The following is a 20,120-nucleotide window of genomic DNA, read 5'->3' on the forward strand; positions in this document are numbered from 1 at the left end:
TGTCTTTCTGTTGAAAAATGTGGAATACATTTAATAAGGTTATAGCATTTTTTAGTTATAAGCCAACTCTGAGGCTCCGTTATTTATCTGCTTAATAACACATTGCAAACCATTTTTTATGCCATGGTGTTTAACAGATAGCTATTAATTTGATAATTGTCTCAGGAAGATGCTTTACTAACATCCCCTAATTTTAGGGGTAGTTTACTGTAATTTTTGTGTTCAGTTATTGATGTTGCCTAGTCCATGCCTTGCCTCCAAGGTGAACCAAAACCGTTTTTTAGTGTAAAAATTAGCTCCACATTAAGTATCTCAGGAAGGACAGTTCCATAAATCTTGACACGTTTACTTGAGCATTTAAGAAACTTCAGACTCATAATTATCTTCCTTCTTGTTAGTGTAAATTATTTTTATTTTTATATATTTCTGTTTTTCAAAGGGGTAGTTTTTTCCCCCCGCTTGGCTATTAAACTAACCCCTTTCTCTGTCCTTACAATTAAATTAAGAATCCTAAGTGACTCACAATAAATTGATTTTGAGGTCTAAGAAATCTTATATTACCAGTATATGTTATATGTATTTATATTCATAATTTATTTTAAGTACAGCTAGTGTTAGATTTTAACTTTGAAGTGTATCTCATGTTAGTATATAACACATTTGATCCTGAAGCAAATCCAACCAAATACTACTAGTAAAGTAATTACCTAGGTAAATATAAAAGCCAGGATTATTATAGTTTTGGTTTGTAACTCCTTTTTTCCTATGTGATTTGAAAGACAAAGGCATAAAACAGTAACTATAAATTTATGTGAATAAGCACATGATATAGGAAGATGTCATTTTTTATAATAGCATAAAGGGACAGAGTTTATAACTATTTTGTTACAAATTTAAGATATCAAAAATTACTTGGGTTGGGGTTTTTAGGGGGTTTTTTCCCCGCCTTTCAGTGTGATTATGTTGTTCACTTGAAATATGGTATGGTTCTTCTGTTTTTGGGTTCCATTTTAGAGTTTCTCCACTCATCCTTGTTGCTTTTTTTTTCCTAGTGAGTGAAACATTTAACACTGTACCAAAAGTCAGAATTGCACAAAAAAGTATACTTAGTAGTGCCTCCCCATTCCTTCTGTCGTTTTCATTTCTTTCCTACCCATCCCCAGTAAATAGCTAAAATCATTACTCTCTGGTTTATCCATCCCGATTTTTTCTCTTGAACAAATGAGCAGGTACATGTATATTTTCTTATTTCCCTTTTTTCCTTACACAAAAGATATGCTATATCCATTATTTGGATGTACCATAGTTTATTCAACCACTCGCCTATATATAGGCATATAGAGTGTTTCCAGTATTTATTTTCCTTTTTATTTTTTTTTTTTTCTATTTTAGACTTTGGATATATATCTCCACTATTCTGCAGTTACAAACAGTGCTAATGGAAATAATCTTAAGCGAGTTTATTTTCATATTGTTGGAATTGGGGTGAATTCCTGGAAATGGGATTGAGGCATGAACACCTATATTTCCTTAAATATCACCAATTCCTTATATCGGGGTTGTGCCAGTTTCATACTCCCAGCAGCAATGTATGAGAGTGTGGGGGTTTTTTTGTAGCTTTGCTAACAGATATTGTTAAACTTTTTTGTTTCCCAATCTGAGAAGTGAGAATTTAAAAATCAGGTTTTGATCTTTTTTCCCCCTTAATTGATTGTTGACTTTTTACTTTCCGACTGTGTGTGTGTGTTCTTTGAGATGCAAAAGATTTTTTTTAATGTAGTCAGTCTTATTATTACCCTTAATTGCACCCTTCCTTACGTTGATATTAAAGAGAATCCATCTTTTTTTTTTTTTTGTACTTATTTGGGTTCATTTTGACGTCTAGATCAATCCCTGACCCATGAAGAGTTTATTCATGTAATTTATATATTTTAAACTTCTGCTGGCTGGGTGCAGTGTCTCACACCTGTAATCCCAGCACTTTGGGAGGCCAAGGCAGAGGCGAGCAGATCACCTGAGGTCAGGAGTTCGAGACCAGCCTGGCCAACATGGTGAAACCCTGTCTCTACTAAAAATACCAAAAAAATTAGCCAGGCGTGGTAGCAGGCACCTGTAATCCCAGCTACTCGGGAGGCTGTTGTGGGAGAATTGCTTGAACCCGGGAGGTGGGGGTTGCAGTGAGCCAAAATCGTGCCACTGCACTCCAGTCTGGGCAACAGAGCAAGGCTCTGTCTCAAAAAAAAAAAAAAAAAAAAAACCTTCTGTCCTAAGCACTACCAGCTTTCTGTCAGTTTTCTCATCTTTAACTATTATTTGTATTTATCCAGTAAATTTTACTTATATTTTTAATTATTCTAGTTTTCTAATTTTGTAGGAAAATTTTGAATGACTTATCTTCTGATGCACCAGGAGTGCCAAGGATTGAAGAAGAGAAGTCGGAAGAGGAGACCTCAGCACCTGCCATCACCACTGTAACGGTGCCAACTCCAATTTACCAAACTAGCAGTGGACAGTATAGTGAGTAATAGACAATTTCTGTTTCAAAAAGTGAGGAGAAAAGCTAATAGTTGCATTCTCTTCAGAGAAACCGTATAAGTGCCAAGTCTTCTCAGTTTTGCTGCCATTATTATATTTTCTTTACTCTTCACTATGCAAAGTTCTGTAATGGTAGTATTTTCTTTTCTTCAGAGAGTTCTAGTTAGGATTAGTCAAGTATATAAGCCTTTTAGATGTCCTTTTGTTTCTGTGCAGATGCATGAAAAGTCTGAAGTTTTTGAACCACTAATTGAGACCGTAGGTTTTAGTCCTCATATGTGTTGAAAAAACATGAGTTTTTTAGATTTAAAAAAATCATTCCTTGAATATATCTCTGTATTCATTTTAATAGTTTGTCTTGCCTTCTGAAAATAGCATTTTAATATCTTTGTATTTTAGAATGTTTCAAGTGGGGATGAGCATGGCTTGGTTGAGTCAGCACATTCAATTACTCCTTTTCATATGAAAGATAGTAATATACTTTTTGGCCCGCATAAAGCAACGATTGCTCTTACAAAATTACGAAGTTTTCATTTCTATGATGTCTCTGTCTGGCACTTAGGTCTGTCTTCTTATCTTTAACCAAAATCTATTATAAGGTCCTTTTGAATTTTATTTTGTTTGATCAAAAGCATTTGTGTGAATGGTACTTTTTTCTCTTTTTCCCTTTTTTTTTTTTTTTTTTTTTTGCCTCTCAAAGTGCTTTATTCATTCAGTGATTTTTTTCATTTGGATTTGTTTATTAAACCCAGTGCTGCCCATTTATATCCTTTCCCCCACCCATCTTAGTTACAAATTAAATGTACACATTGAAACTTCTTTACTGGGTTCGTTTCCTAATGCCCTGAGGGAATCTGTATCAGAAATATGCGTAAAAGCTTGAGGCTGGGCACAGTGGCTTACGCCTGTATTCCCCGCACTCACGCCTGTATTCCCAGCACTTTGGGAAGCCACAGTAGAAGGATCACTTGAGCCCTCCAGGAGTTGAAGACCCCACCCCTATTTATAAAAATAATCTAAAAATTAAGAAATATGCATGAAAGTTTGACCCCCATGTTATTTTTTAGTTCCAGTTCAACCTTGGTTTGCATAACTCTAATTTGCATTCCCAACTGTATTAAAGACAAGTTCTCAAGTAGCAAACTTTTTAACTCTGCAAGCTGAACCTTTTGAGACTAAGTAGAGGGAAGGCATTTTTGACTAAGCTTTTATCCACTATGCTCAATTAGCTTAGTCATCTTTTTTCTTCTTAAGATCTTTGTGGAAGATATAAAGTACAACTCTGTACCTACAACTCTATATGTGTGTGTGATTTTCAGTTGATAGCCTCATACCAGATGCTTTCAGTTATTCAGGATGTATATTCAAAGACATTGATACATGATCTTTATTTTTCCCCTACTTCAGCATACCTGAGGGATACAACATACTCCCATCAGTAACAGATTCACTATTACAGAGATTCTCACTGGAACTAGGAAGCATGCTCTTTAGGAAAGAGGCCTATCAGAATCTAAAAAGGGGAAATGAACGTTAGAGAAGTGCCACCGCCCCCACAGATGTTTAATTTGGTACACTCCTCTCCTCCAGCAGCTGAAAATTGCTAGTTTTAAGAGATTAAGCCAGGCGCGGTGGCTCTCGCCTGTAATCGCAGCACTTTGGGAGGCCAAAGCGGTGGATCATGAGGTCAGGAGTTCAAGACCAGCCTGCCCAACATGGTGAAACCCTGTCTCCACTAAAAATACAAAAATTAGCCAGGCGTGGTAGCGCATGCCTGTAATCCCAGCTACTCAGGAGGCTGACACAGAAGAATTGCTTGAACCCGGGAGGCAGAGGTTGCAGTGAGCTGAGATCGTGCCACTGCACTCTAGCCTGGGTGACAGAGCAAGACTCCGTCTCAAAAAAAAAAAAAAAAGAGAGAGAGATTAATACTTTGAAATTATAAACTTTGTTCATTATTTTTATCCTGTGTCCTCTCTGTATATGCACACATGGCTTTGATGGAACTGATTTAACGTTATATTCTTGATTTTCATTACGAGCAATATAGTAAATACATATACAGCAACATTTATATATTTCTTAACTTATAAAATGAACATATGGTTGTTGGAATTCACCATAGGTATATAAACACACATAGTTATGTATTTTGTTTCTTTAATAGCTGCATTGTGTTTCACTGTATAAATATAGCACTTATTTAAGCATTCTTCTGCTGTTGAACATTTAGGACATTTCTACTGTTTCAAACAATGCTATGAAAATATCCTAAGAGTGGAATTATCAAATTAAAGCGTATCCTCTGCAAGTACCCTTCTAGGTGGAGGCATGAATTTCCACTCCTTCCTTAAATTGGTTATTTTATTAAATTCATGTTGTTACTAGATTTATCTGTTACTTGGTTCAGTGTCCCAGATAGTAAAGTCTTATTAGTGATTCTGCTCTTAGATAGAAAACTTGTATCTGTCATTTTGAACTTGAATTTTTTTGTTTCACTAAATAAAACTATGACTCATGATGTTTCCCTCTTTATTCCGGCCACTCAGATTCTTAGCTAACTTTCTGTTTAATTGTATTACTTTCTTAGTCTAGATTTTCTTCTACAATTGTTTTATATAACTAAGGATACATCCATTACTTGACTTCTATCTTTTTAATTTTGTTTTAATGAATTGTGTTTTATTGAAAGCTATCTCAAACATTTTGAGAATAATAAAATATATACATAAATATTATAGAGAAAAACCAGTAGGATTAGACTTCATTTTCCAAAGTATTTTCATATACATGACCTCATTTGATATTTACAAAATTGTACTTAGTGGCTAGAACTCAGATGCTTTTATTTTTAGAGAAGAGATAACAGAATCAAATAACAGTTTAGTGATGGCTGGGCACAGTGGCTCGTGTCTGTGATCCCAACACTTGGGGAGGCCAAGGTGGGAAGACTGCTTGAGGCCAGGAGTTCAAGATCAGCCTGGGCAACATAGCAAAACCCTATCTCTTCAAAAAAATGTTTTTAGAAAATTAGTGGGGCCTGATGGCCTGTGCTAGCTACTTGGGAGGCTGAGGCAGGAGGATCACTTCAGCCCAGCAGTTGGAGGCTACAGTGAGCTGAGATCTTGCCACTGCACTCCAGCCTATAAAACAGAACAAGACCCTGTCTCAAAAGAAAAAAATTAAACTGTTCAGTGATGGAACTCACACTACAACTCAGTCTTGTCATACATGGTTTACTATTTCTGCTTTCTTCTTCCCACCTTGAGTTTACTGCTCTGTAGCCAAGAAGAAAGTGGTATGTTAAATACAGTAGAATTCACTCATTAACTCTAAATGAGAAATTGTGATTTGTTTCTGTTAACCTTCTGATTCTTTCAAGTAATCATGCAAAATTAATCTTAGAATAGTTCTTACTCATTTTTCTCCCTGCCTAAGAGAAGTAAAACTTCTGGGATTCGCTAAACTAGATCCAGTGTATATGCCAGCGTCTTAATTTTCACAAGTATCATTTTGCTAAACTTATCACACTGTAGCCATTAACTCTTCTTATTTCTTGATTAGGCAATAGATAATCAATTTCCCATGTACAGGTGACTCAGGATGTTATATCCCATAGCTGTTGGATAACTGATCCCAAACTAATTCCCTTCTAATGGACATGCTTAATCAGACATGTTGACTTTCCTGCATTGTTTACTTTTTTCTTAGTTAAAATCAGTTGTACAGTTTTATATGTGATATTGTGATTTTCTGTCCTTCTCGTTCTGAAAAGCTTGACCCCCTACAGGGTGAATTGTCTAGAGAGGATATTGCCACCTATCTAAATCCTTCTTCCAAATAAACAATCTAATTTTTAAATTAAATTTTTCTATGTACTGTAGCATAAAGTTGATTTAGTTTTTCATAAAGTGAAATATCTACTAGTATGAGCAAAAGTTGACTGATTTATTGTTTAACAAATGAATGGCAGGTGTGGTTAATTAGGGCGTAAATAACGGGTTCCATATGAAAATGCTTGGATATGTATTAAATAATTTAGAAATTGACAGTAAAAGATTTTTTTTTCTAAGTGATGACCTTGAGCTCTGATTTTAAAATTCCATGAGAGACTGTTGATAATTAAGTTCCATAGGATATTTCAGTTGTTTCATTCAGTAGATTAGATACCATTAATGAATTTCTACAAGAGTTAGGGAATAGAATGCACTGATGAACTGCTTTATTAGTTATATGTTAAAACAACCATTTATTGGGTGCCTATTTCATGGCTGCCACTGTGCTAAGTGTATGAAAGTAGATAAGAAAATTCCTACTCTCCAGAAATTTATTTATTAGTGGGACAAGTGTTAATACATTATGTAGTTAATGCTGAAATAAAGGATCACAGAGTGGAACCTCTGCAGAACCAGATAACTTCAGAAGGAATTTAACATTTTTCCATTTAAAAAATTGTTAACAGGCATTATTATTATAAATTAGAATGCAGTTCATAGAGTGCATTTCTATTGTAGAAATTGAATATGGGTTTCCTGAGCAGCAAGTTACTTGAATATATCAGACACTTCTTGGTGATGTTATTTGCTGTAATTTCTCCTAGACTATTTTACAAATTATTCTACATTGGATTTAGTGTTTTAAAAGTCTTATATGGTATTAAACTTGTAACAATAAAATCCATTGGATTTTAGTTGCCATTACCCAGGGAGGAGCAATACAACTGGCTAACAATGGTACCGATGGGGTACAGGGCCTGCAAACATTAACCATGACCAATGCAGCCGCCACTCAGCCGGGTACTACCATTCTACAGTATGCACAGACCACTGATGGACAGCAGATCTTAGTGCCCAGCAACCAAGTTGTTGTTCAAGGTAAGGGACTTCAGAATTCACAGGTGTGGTAAATTCTTCAAAATACTAAAATTTTATAAACTCACAGAAAAAGTAAGTATCATATTACAAAGCTCCATTCAAATGTAGTTAACATTTCTTCAATATAGATAGTATTTTCCATGAACTCTTCCATTATTCCAATTGGACCAAAATGTCATGGCATAAAAACAACTATTTTCAGTTTTTAAAATATTGCATCTGCCTTTAACATCTTTACTATTTGGGGTAGAAGAAACAGGACAGGTTAGAAGGAAAGACCAGGAAATCAGGAGTTAGAAAAGATGGATTCTATATCTAACTGCATGAATCTGCTATGAGGCCTTGAGTAAAAGCTCCTCTGGGCCTCAGAAAAGTGTTTTTTTTTTGTTTGTTTGTTTGTTTTTTATCGTTTTTGTTTTGTTTTGTTTTCATGTGTAAAATAAGAGTTGCACTAAATCTCTGAAAACAGTCTTTAGAAGTTCAGGATTCTGTTTCTGTGCTTTTTATTCAAAAGAAATTTAAATCTTCTGAGATCATCAGTTTTTATTATTTTTTTTTTTTTTTCTAGAGACATGGTCTCACTGTGTTGCCCAGGCTAGTCTTGAACTCCGGGCCTCAAGTAATCCTCCTTTCTCGGGCTCCCAAAGTGTTGGGATGCCTCTGCACTTGACCCAGTTTTTATTTCAAATGAAAACATTATATTCCACAAAATCTTATACCATCTTATGCTGTTCTTTAGAGAAAAAGTAGTTGTTAAATTCTTGACAAATTATAGAAGTTGCTTTTTTGTTTTTGGGGGTTTTTCTTGTTTTTTTTTTTTTTAGTTTAATTGTTTTTTTCTGTCTGTTTCAGGAATCTTTATGGATATCAGTTAACCATTTTTCTTTGGATTCGTTTGAATATTTCAGGAATATAGTTAATGCCAGGTTAGAAATTTGCTGATTGAGGAAATAATAATAAATCTGTTTCTGAAAATATTTTTATAAATGATAATGTATTTTGCCTGGGTTAGGTAATGACAGTTGTATCCTTTCACCATGGATAATTGAATAATCCTGAAACACCAACTGGAGAGAGTCATAACTTATTTAAAGAGCCCTAATGTTTACAGAATATATTCTGTTATTAAGCGAGTATTTGAAAAAGATACTATTTTGCTTATTGATGAGAGTAAAACACCTTTTCACTTTACATGCAGGTACTCAAAAATTGTAAAGCAGGATGTCAGTGAATTTGAATTCTGAACGTCAGTTTGAAGATGGTAACATGTTTAGTATATAAATCTTTTCCACTCAAAGCATACTTTTTAATTGATATTAATAATTAATATTAATAATTTAATAAAGACCTTCAAATTTTTTAAGTAACATTAGGTTCCTTAGGAGAGCATATTATTACACTGTTTTTAGAAGCAGTTTGACAAATAGTGATTGTGTTTGTTTTTACAAATGGTGAATCAGAAAAATAAAACTTCAGTTTATTTAGTCATTATCATTTACATTAAAACAATATGTTTTCAAATAATATAATTGGCATCAGGTGATACACTTTTTCATACTTTCAGTTTTGTTTTAATTCAAAATCTATAATAGTTGACCATAATGCTTTATCTTCTTTTTCATTTTGCTATTTTATGAAAAATCATGGTCGTTTTTATGTCGTGGCAAGAGTCTACTTGAAATTTTTTAATATGAATTTACCAATATCAAAGGAAGACATTGAGGACTATACTCTATCTAGGAAGATCATCCAAGCTGTGCCCCACTTACCTTTTAGACTTAAGGTTGGTAAGCATGTTAACAACAGAATAGAACTGCATTCAAATGAAAAATAAAATACAAGATCCAGCAGACATAGGTTACTGTAATAAATACATTACATTGGGAATTATTTCTTAGTAGTGGCGCAAAGAGTGCTGATTCTTTCAACACTTTAGCCAGAATCATCTTTTCTTTTTTGTTTCCCTTTTAGTCCAGAATACATGCTTAGATTGATGATTGATACACATAATTGAATCAAGTTGCAGTGTTTCTGTCTTACACCATAATCACTGTTTCTTTCAGCTGCCTCTGGAGATGTACAGACATACCAGATTCGCACAGCACCCACTAGCACTATTGCCCCTGGAGTTGTTATGGCATCCTCCCCAGCACTTCCTACACAGCCTGCTGAAGAAGCAGCACGAAAGAGAGAGGTTCGTCTAATGAAGAACAGGTACATATACTGCATTTACTTAGATTGTTGTGGGTTAAGTGTGTCTTCACTTTCTACTGGATGTGTATCTTTACATCTACTGGTAATAGGATCTTTGCATTGGGTTTTTTTTTTTCCAGCAGAATTAATGGATCTTGCTAAACTTTATTTAATGAGCTGCATTTATAAGATAGCTATAGGATTATGGGTCAATCTTTGATCATGGAGTAGTTTTCTTTCATGCAGTTTCCCCACAGGAGATTTAATGCACAACCTTCCTATGTTTGCACTCCAACCAGCTTGCCAGGTTATTTCAAAATGGTTTCTTTTCATATATAGTATTGTTCAAGAAGATCAAGAGTTTCACATATGTATATTAACTGTGTGTTAAATTTTATCTATATTAAATTTACTTGATACAAAGTAAATGTATGGTGGCCAGTTCATGTTTTAATGAATAATATCTTTACTCAAAATAATAACATTTTAACACCTAAAGAGTCTTCAAAAATATATTCTAAGAATACCACATTATGGAAAAAAATCTTAAAATACAGTCTTCAAAAACTACTACCTTCAAAATCTACGAAATGTTGGTAAAGCAGTTCTCAGAAAGTAACTTCATTGCTATAAATGATTTTGCCATCAAAAACAATAAAAACAAGTTACTAAATATTAGTTTAGAACTTTCATATAGAAGTGACCGAGACAAACAGAAGAAAATGAAAATAGGGTATGTAAAGTTTTAAAAAGTTTGAAATTGATGAAAGTATTTCACTGTTCATCCCAGGATACTTCAAACACTGATAAAGTGAAAGAAGCAGGGCTTCCAAGTCCTAGCCCTGTCCCTCCATTTTGGGAGACAGTATTAACTTTCTATACCTCAGGTTTGCAAAATGGGATTCCAGCACACACCCAAGTATTGTTTTAAGAGTCAAGTAAGATAATTCCTTTGAAAGCACTTTGTAACTGTAGTGCTCTGTTGAAATGGGTGTGTGTGTGTGTGTCTGTGTGTGTGCAATTTCACTTACAGCTCAGATCAGCTTTTTTGTTCCTAAAATATTCTTAGCTGTCACAATGTTAGTAAATTATATCTGAACTCAGAGAAAAATCTGTCTGGCAGAGATTTTTCTCTGATATTAGAAAAAGAGTTACAACAAGCCAAGTGACTGTTTTGTTTTTTTTTTCCTCCTGAGACAATCTTGCTCTGTCGCCCAGGCTGGAGTACAGTGGCACAATCTCAGCTCACTACAACCTCTGCCTCCTGGGTTCGAGCAGTTCTCCTACCTCAGCCTCCCGAATAGCTAGGATTACAGGCGCCCACCACCACGCCTGGCTAATTTTTGTATTAGTAGAGACATGATTTCACTATTTTGGCCAGGCTGCTCTTGAACTCTTGACCTCATGAATCCACCCTTCTCAGCCTTCCAAAGTGCTGGGATTACAGGCATAAGCCATGGTGCCCAGCCCTCAAGTGACTTTTATTTGTGTTCCATCCGTCTGTGATTTTGAGTATTTAGGTTTTACTAAACAGAAGCATAAAGGCTGCATTCATAATTTAAATATATTTTAAAATATAAATTAAAATCTGTAAATAAAAATTAAAATCTTTTCAGTTTTTAAAAATGTTTATAAGGAAACTCTTTTTTGTTGTTGTTGTTTTGAGACGGAGTCTCGCTCTGTCACCCAGGCTGGAGTACAGTGGCCAGATCTCAGCTCGCTGCAAGCTCCGCCTCCCGGGTTTACGCCATTCCACTGCCTCAGCCTCCCGAGTAGCTGGGACTACAGGCGCCCGCCACCGCGCCCGGCTAATTTTTTGTATTTTTGGTAGAGACGGGGTTTCACCGTGTTAGCCCGGATGGTCTCGATCTGCTGACCTCGTGATCCGCCCGTCTCGGCCTCCCAAAGTGCTGAGATTACAGGCTTGAGCCACCGTGCCCGGCCGGTTATAAGGAAACTCTTAACTTAAAATTAGAAGCAAGTCTGATTAAGAAGTCTCAAGCAAAGGCTGAGTAGTAATATTTAAGACAACACTGCTTACTAAAGAAAACAGTTCTAAGCAAACATAGGAGCAAAATCAGAAAATAAATCCTTTTGATTATAAAACACAACAGAAGGACTTCTGTTTATGTCTATGTAGTTTGGCTCTGTGGAACAAAATGTTTCCCCCCGTTGGCCGGGTGCAGTGGCTCACGCCTGTAATCCCAGCACTTTGGGAGGCCGAAGCGGGCGGATCACAAGATCAGGAGATCGAGACCATCCTAGCTAACATGGTGAAACCCCATCTCTACTAAATACAAAAAAATTAGCCGGGCGTGGTGGCAGGCGCCTGTAGTCCCAGCTACTCTGGAGGCTGAGGCAGGAGAATGGCGTGAACCCAGGAGGCAGAGCTTGCAGTGAGCCGAGATCGCGCGCCTGCACTCCAGCCTGGGCGACAGAGCAAGACTCCATCTCAAAAAAAAAAAAAATGTTTCACTGCGTTGACTGGCAGACCAAATTTCCTTTTTCTTCTATTTATTTTTCTTTCAGATTTAGGACCACTGCCACCAACAAGTTAGGAACAGGCCACACGTAACTACAGTTGCTACCAGCCTTTGCTTGCCTGAGACTTACCATGGACTCTTTCATAACATTACTTCGCTTAGATGTAGTTACCCTACTCTTGAAAAAGGAAACTTCCTATTGATTCTGCTATAGTTCTTTTCCCCTTTCCTTACCAGATTACTGCTGCTTCTACTTTTTCAGCCTCCATTCACTGGAATCTGGCTTCTGTGACTAGCATACCCCTCATATGTCTATAAAAAGGTACAAATTCCCTCCCACTTGGCAAATCTAGTATTTTCTTTCATTTAATTTTAACTCTATGGAGTATGACACTTTCGACTTCTCATTACTCTAAACTCTTCCTTGGCTGGCTTCACCTGGTTTTCTGACTACTTTTCAAATTTTTCCTTTGAACCTTCATCCGTATCCATGTATTTCAGGCATTACTTTATATGCTGATACCTCCTAATTCTATATATTCTGGCTTTGACCTTTCTGCCGAGTGCTATTTATTAAGCCCCAGTATATATTATTTTATTAATTCTACCTACAGTGAGGTAGAAGCTTATCCCCACTTTAGAGGAGGAGAAGGTAAATATCAGAGATAAATCAAATATATTGCCAAAGGTCACACACTTTATGAGATTAGTAGAACTGAAATTTGAACCCATATCTGGCACCAAAGGCTGTAAACATGCTACTTCACTGATTCCAGTATGCAGCCATCTTCTGCTGTGCCTCTCAAACCAGAGCACATGGCAGTATGCTAGGGATGTGTATGTAGCCTTAGGGGGTGAATGTGGAGTGCTTTCCTTGAATGTTCATTTTGCTAAAATATTTGAGAGAAATAAACCTTATTTTTAAGGTAAAATAAGAGATTTAAAAGAAATTTATACCAGCAGTGGTTTTGCTGCACCACCAGAATCTCCATATTTGGTTTCCTCTTCTAGTGTGACTGTTTCAGTGGAAAAGTTAAGAGAAGCACACTCTTCCTAAGCATGCTCACTAGGATGAATGCCCCTTATGCACATCAAACACAGCCTATCTTAAACTAAACTTTGATAGGAAAAGATTGTAATCCAAAAAATTCGTCACTATCCAAATTGGCATTTATTTCAAGATGAAGATAAGTGGTAAACATTCTGAAAGAAAGTGTAGACAGCTGTTCTATTAATTTGTGTTGCTTCAGTAATAACCACGAATCTCAGTGTCTTAAAATTTCTTCCTTACATGTGTTACATTTTGGCAGCTGCAGGTCAGTTGTTGTGACTCTCCTTCATATGCCCATGTGAGTCTAGGATCCTGGGCTAGAGCAGCACCTCTTTGAGAAAAGGGCAATGCTTTTGAAAACATTTGCTTGATTGTGGTGAACATTACATCTACTTGTGCTCTGTCAGCCACAGCACAGGCAAGGACAAGCCCGAAGTCAGTGTAGTGGAAATGAACTCTTCCTACAGGAATGGGGAGTGAAAAATTGTGAAAGTAATGCAGTCTGTGACCTTTGCCTTTATGTAACTTTACATTGGAGGGGGATTTTAAAAGCAGATTCCCTAAAGGCAGAAGTAACAAAGGAAAAAGTTAAATGAATGTGATCCTATGAAACTATAAACCCCCTATTTAGCAAAGTAAAAGAAAAGTAGCAAACATTTTAACAAATAATGTCAGAAAACTAATGAGTTGAGGGATATAAATAGGCAGATTCTTAGAAAATGGATAGGGTAAAAAATTTGAAAAATTCTAAAAAAATTAAAGTATATTTGATAAGAATTAAAATATATCCATTCAACTATATACATCTAGCCATTAACAGTAAATAAAGATGTATTTTTATTAAGATGGGAAGATGTTCTCGGACAACAGCAGATTACCAAAGAGTATGTACATTACTATCAGTTTTTTTTTATTTATTATTATTACACAAGTAAAACATGTTCATTATAAGTAAATTAAGAAATATTACCTAAAAATTTAATTACTTCCAATTTCACCATCTAAAATGTTAACATTCTAAAGTCAGTTTTTTTACTCAAACCAGTACAAAGAAAGGTAAATATACATTTTTAATATATTTTTAAGTAATTTTAAACTTACAAAGGAGTTGTAAATAGTACTGCAGAGTTCCAGATACCCTTCATCCAGCTTCCTCTAATCTTAGTATATTACATAACCAGGGTACATTTATCAAAAATAAAAGTACATTGGTATAATACCATTAACTGAATCGTACATTTTATTTCCCCAGTTTTTTTACTTATATAATCCAATTTGGGTACCATATTGCATTTAATTATAGTCTCCTTCAGTCTGAAAGTTTCTGTTTCCTTGTCTTTGATGGCCTTGTCACTTTTGAAGAGCAGTGATCTGTTTTCTTATAGAATATCCCTCAATTTGCATTTGTCCAGTGTTTTCTTATGGATAGATTGAGATAATAGGTTTTGGGGAGAAATTCCACAGAGGTATAGTGTACCCTTCTCATAACATCACATCAGGGAGCACATACATAACTGGCGATGTTAACTTTGATCATTTGGTTAAAGTGCTGTCCAGGTGTCTCCACTGTTGAGCTACCATTTTTCTGTTTGTCCAGCCCATAATCAAGGGGAGGAGAATTAAATTCCACCTCCTAAAAGGGAGAATATGAAACAATTTGTGGTCATATGTTAAAACCACCACAGTAATTAGGTGTATTTTAGAAGAAATACTTGGGAGGCTATGCAGATACATTATTTTCTCTTTAAAGTTTTGCCCACCAATTTTAGAATTCATCAGTAAATCTTGTCTACAGTAATTATTTCTATTTGCTATTCTGATGGGAATTTTCTATATCCCCATCCCTTCTATATTTAACAGCTTAACAACTGAATTCTATAAACAAGATTTGTTTCTTCTCCACATTATTTTATCAATAAGACATGTATTTTGGGAGTTATAATCCAGTACTATTGTTATTTATTATTTGTTCATATTGTTCTAGCTTTGGCCACTGGCATCTTTTATAAGTGTCTTCTGTGTCCTTTTGACATGCCCCATTTTTTTCTTTTTAAGCACATCTTTACTTTCTGAGACTGCAAGATTGTCCAAGTTCTCATCTTGTGTTTTCCCTTCCCTAGCCTTGGAATGAGCTGTTTTTCCAATGATCCATAGTTCCTTTATTAGAAAATGGTGGCCAATATGGTGTAACCCTGTCTCTACTAAAAATAGAAAATTTAGCTGGGGTGGTGGTGCATGCCTGTAATCCCAGCTACTCGGGAGGCTGAGGCAGGAGAATTGCGTGAACCTGGGAGGTGGAGGTTGCAGTGAGCTGAGATGGCACCACTACACTCCAGCCTGAGTGAAAGAGCGAGACTCTGTCTCAAAAAAAAAAATACATACATATATATACACACCTTCATATACGCACACATTCTTACTTCTCTATCTTTATATATAGTTGGCTTTGTTTTCCATAGTCCATATCTGTGGATTCAACCACCCATAGATTTAAAACATTGAAGAAAAAAAGTAATAATATAGCAATTTTTTAAATAATACAAATAAAAAAGTAATTTAGTATAAAAATTATTTACATAGTATTTACATTGTACTAAATATAAGTAATCTAGAGATGATTTTAAGTATATAGGGGGATGCATATAGATTATATGCAAATATAATGCCATTTTTTATAAGGGACTTGAGCATCTGTGGATTTTGATATTCATGAGAGTTCCTGGGACCAATCCCCCACAGATACTGAGGGACAACTATATACTTAAAATAAATATGAATATGCAGTAACATATCTGATTCTAAGCTTTAACCACATGGCTCACTGTAGACTTCTCTTTGCCTATTTGTAACTTCTTTCTCTGACAGAAACTTGGCTTATATGTTTGTTTAAATCTACTATACATACAGAAAACTTGTAAGAACTGATAATATGTACCCTTGTGAGAAACAAGTTTACCAGTTACAGTGCAGTATTTATATACACTTTTTTTTGGTTTTGGCCTAATAGTATTTAGCAAAAGTGCTGTTATCTAAAGTTACTTCACTCTGCTCCTTTTTTCTCTAGCCCTTTCAGTGAGGTTACATCATATGATTATAGTACAGTTAGATTTGTCACCATCTTCAGTTCTGGGATTTTCTGACATCCCTAAGCTTTTATCCTTAAATTTGCATGTACATAAGTTCACTCTTTGTGCTGTATAGTTTTATGGGTTTTAATAGATGAAGTGTCATATATCTGTCACCACAATGCCATAAGGAACAATTACACTAGTTAACTAACAGTTATATAATACTAAGTATTCTCTTATATCCCTTTGAAGTCAGCTTCTCCCACACCCGGAAAACCACTGAACTGTTTTCTACCCTTACAGTTTTGCCTATTCCATAATCTCTTATAAATGGAATCTTAAATTATAATTTGTAGCCTTTTAGATCTGGTTCCTTCATCTAGTAAAATGCATTCAAGATTTATTGATTTTGTTGCATGAATCAGTAGTTGGGACTTATCCCAGATGGTTCCATTTTATTGATGTACTGTGCTTTGTTTATTCACCTTGAATTTCATCCCAGTTAATTCCAGTTTTAGAAAAATAAAGTTACTATCAACACATAAAGGTTTTTATATGAACTATCCATTAACATGAGTAAAGAGGAGTAGGCTGGTTGCGTGGAATGTAACTAACTGTATATTTAACCTTTTAAATAAACTGTCCAGTTGTTTTCCAAAATGGCTGTACCATTTTGTATTCCCACCAGGAATGCATGAGAGTTCAGTTGCTTTGTATCCTTGCCAAAACTTGACGTTGTCAGGTTTATTATTTGTCCCCCAGCTCTAGAAGTTGTATAATGGATATCTTGTGGTTTAATTTGCACTTCACTAGTGACTTTTTTTTTTTTTTTGAGATGGAGTCTCCCTATGTCACCCAGACTGGAATGCAGTGGCAGGATGTCAGCTCACTGCAACCTCTGCCTCCTGGGTTCAAGACATTCTCGTGCCTCAGCCTCCCTGAGTAGCCAGTGTTACAGGCACCTGCCACCATGTCCAACTAATTTTTTGTATTTTTAGTAGAGATGGGGTTTCGCCATGTTGACTAGGCTGGTTTTGAACTTCTGACCTCAGGTGATCCACCCACCTCGACCTCCCAAAGTGCTGGAATTACAGGTGTTAGCCACCGTGCCCAGCCTTCACCTAGTGACTTTTATGTGATTTGCCATCTATATGTTTTCTCTGATGAAATGTCTTCTTAGATCTTTTAGTCATTTCTATTGTTTGTTTTCTTTTGTTTTCAGTGACCTTTTTTCCAAATCCTTTGTCAGAGCAAGTACATTCTTTCAGTCTATAGCTTTTTCTTTAATTTTCTTAACATTATCTTTTGCAGAGCAAAAGGTTGCCATTTTGATGAGGCCCATTTTATCAGTTTTGTCCTTTTGCACATCATGCTTGTGGTATTGTATTTATGAATTTTCTGCCTGGATAGGCCCAGCCCACTTACACATGTCCAAGAGCCTATGGACAGGCCCACTGGTGCCCACATGCATCATCTGGGGTGCCTGAGGATTGGTTGGTCCTGCCCACCAGCACCCATTGTCTGGAGTCATGAGGATCAGCTTGCTCTCGCTATCATGCATGCCACCCAGAGGCCTGCAGACAGGCCTGCCCGACCTGCTGCCACCATCAAGACCTTTGTGTCCACATACCAGCCAACCTGGCATCCCCATCCTCAGCAAAGCTTTATCACAGCCTCCACTGACAACCGAAGCCTAAGCCACTGAAGAAATCATAGATGCCCTGAGAGAATCATAGATACCACCATTGATGACAGTAAAAGAAATCATACAGAGATAACACATCTGAACCCACCTAGAATCAAATCCAGAGCACCCTACCCAGCTAACAGTATAGCTACATCTACAGTAAAAGTATTTCTCTACAAAAGCCAATCCATAAAACTGGATAAAGCAGCAGTTGCACAGATACCAAGATAAGGGCACGAGAAACATAAAATACTAAGGAAACATGATACCTCCAAAGGAACACAATAATTTTCCACTAACAGATCTCAAAGAGCAGGTAATCAATAAAATGCGTGAAAAGGAATTGAAAATAATGATCTTAAGAAAACTCAGCAAGAAACAACAGAACACAGATAGACAATACAAATAAATCAGGAAAACAATTCATGATCTGAATGAGAAATTAAAGAGGTAAATATTTTAAGAAAAAACAAATTCTGGAACTGAAGAATTTAATAAAAAACAGTCAAGGACTTCAACTATAGACTAGATCAAGCAGAAGAAGAATTTCCGAACTTTAAGACAGGTCTTTTAAAATAACCCAGTCAAACACACACTAAAAAGGATGAAGAAAACCTACATAGGACATCATAAAGCAAACAAATAATTCAATTTTGTGAGTGCCACAAGGAGAAAAGATAGGAAAAGGCATCAAAAACCTATTTAACAAAATAATCACTGAAGACCTCCCATGTCTTGAGAGAGAAATATATATCCAGATACAGGAAGCTCATATGTACTAAAACAGTTTATCCAAAAAGGCCTTTCTAAGACACATTCTTTTCAAACTCCAAAGTCAAAGACAAAGAAAAAAGAATTCTAAAAACAGCAAGAGGAAAATACCAGGTCACATGAGGGAATCAGATTAAAGGCCGATTTCTCAGCAGAAATTTTACATTTCTGAGTGGTATAATAATATTCAAAGTGTTAAAAGGGGGAAATAAATACGGCCTGCCAAGAATACTATACCCAGCAAAGCTGTCCTTCAGAAATGAAAGAAAAATAAAGTCATTCCCAATCAGAAAGTGAGGAAATTCATCACCACTACACCAGTCCTACAAGAAATGTGTAAGAGGGGCCGGGCGCGGTGGCTCAAGCCTGTAATCCCAGCACTTTGGGAGGCCGAGACGGGCGGATCACGAGGTCAGGAGATCGAGACCATCCTGGCTAACACGGTGAAACCCCGTCTCTACTAAATACAAAAAAGTAGCCGGGTGAGGTGGCGGGCGCCTGTAGTCCCAGCTACTCGGGAGGCTGAGGCAGGAGAATGGCGTAAACCCGGGAGGCGGAGCTTGCAGTGAGCTGAGATCCGGCCACTGCACCCCAGCCTGGGCGGCAGAGCAAGACTCCGTCTCAAAAAAAAAAAAAAAAAAAAAAAGAAATGTGTAAGAGGATCCTACATCTTGAAGTGGCAGGATGATACCTGCTGTATCATTAAAACATACAAATTATAAATCTCACTGGTAAAGTAAACATGCAATTGGAAAAAAAATAAGGAACCGAATGTTAGCACTACAGAATACCAAATTATAAAGATAAAAAAGGAAGAAAAGAACAAAGAATATACAAAATAATCAGCAAACAAAAATGACAGGAATAAGCCTTCACATATCAATAACAGTTTTGAATATAAATTTTAAATTCCCGAATTAAGAGATATAAACTGGCTAAGTTAGATTTTAAAAAGTCAACCTGTGTATTTCCTCCAAAAAACTCACATCACCTGTAAAGACATATGTAGCCTGAATATAAAAGGATGGGGGTAAAAACTCCACACAAGTGGAAACCAAAAGTATGCAGGAGTAGCTATACTTACATCAGAGAAAATAGGCTTTAAGTTGAAAACCATAAAAAGAGAGCAAGAAGGTCATTATATGATAGAGGGATCAATTCAGCTGGAGGACGTAAAATGATAAATATGTAACACCCAATGCCAGAGCATGAGATATATAAAGCGAACATTAGAGCTGAAGGAAGAGATAGACCCCAATATAATAATAGCTGGGGACTTCAAAACTCCACTTCCAGCATTTGACAGATCATCTAGACAGAAAATCAATGAACATCAGACTTAAGATGATCTGTGGACCAACTGAACCTAACAGTTTCAGAGCATTTCATCCAAAAGCTGCAGATTCCGTTCTTCTCGTCAGCACATAGAACTTTCTCCAGGATAGACCATATATCCAC

General features: G+C 36.1%; 2 protein-coding genes across 14 annotated transcripts in view; one reads left to right on the forward strand and one right to left on the reverse strand.

The window, feature by feature from the left end:
• CREB1 (cAMP responsive element binding protein 1) overlaps positions 1–20,120 on the forward strand; it is an 80,045-nt gene that overhangs the window by 39,568 nt on the left and 20,357 nt on the right. For 5 of the 7 annotated variants that reach the window (XR_006691132.3, XM_045367593.2, XM_074009901.1 and 2 more), the window contains 3 exons: positions 2,375–2,517; positions 7,227–7,409; positions 9,473–9,623. Coding sequence is in view for 6 of the 7 variants with exons in the window: in XM_045367593.2 (XP_045223528.1) it covers positions 2,375–2,517; positions 7,227–7,409; positions 9,473–9,623 (477 nt within the window). In the remaining variant the exon portion in view is untranslated. Of the gene's footprint in view, positions 1–2,374; positions 2,518–7,226; positions 7,410–8,607; positions 8,671–9,472; positions 9,624–20,120 lie in introns of those variants that run through there. The other 2 variants (XM_074009902.1, XM_015432667.4) reach the window with 2 other exon arrangements.
• METTL21A (methyltransferase 21A, HSPA lysine) overlaps positions 14,026–20,120 on the reverse strand; it is a 47,676-nt gene continuing 41,581 nt past the window's right edge. For 6 of the 7 annotated variants that reach the window (XM_074009900.1, XM_045367589.2, XM_074009899.1 and 3 more), the window contains one exon: positions 14,026–14,769. Coding sequence is in view for 3 of the 7 variants with exons in the window: in XM_045367589.2 (XP_045223524.1) it covers positions 14,756–14,769 (14 nt within the window). In the remaining 4 variants the exon portion in view is untranslated. The remainder of the gene's footprint in view (positions 14,770–20,120) is intronic. The other variant, XR_010580062.2, reaches the window with a different exon arrangement.

This window comes from Macaca fascicularis, chromosome 12, assembly GCF_037993035.2.
Source record: "Macaca fascicularis isolate 582-1 chromosome 12, T2T-MFA8v1.1".
Lineage (NCBI taxonomy): Eukaryota > Metazoa > Chordata > Mammalia > Primates > Cercopithecidae > Macaca > Macaca fascicularis.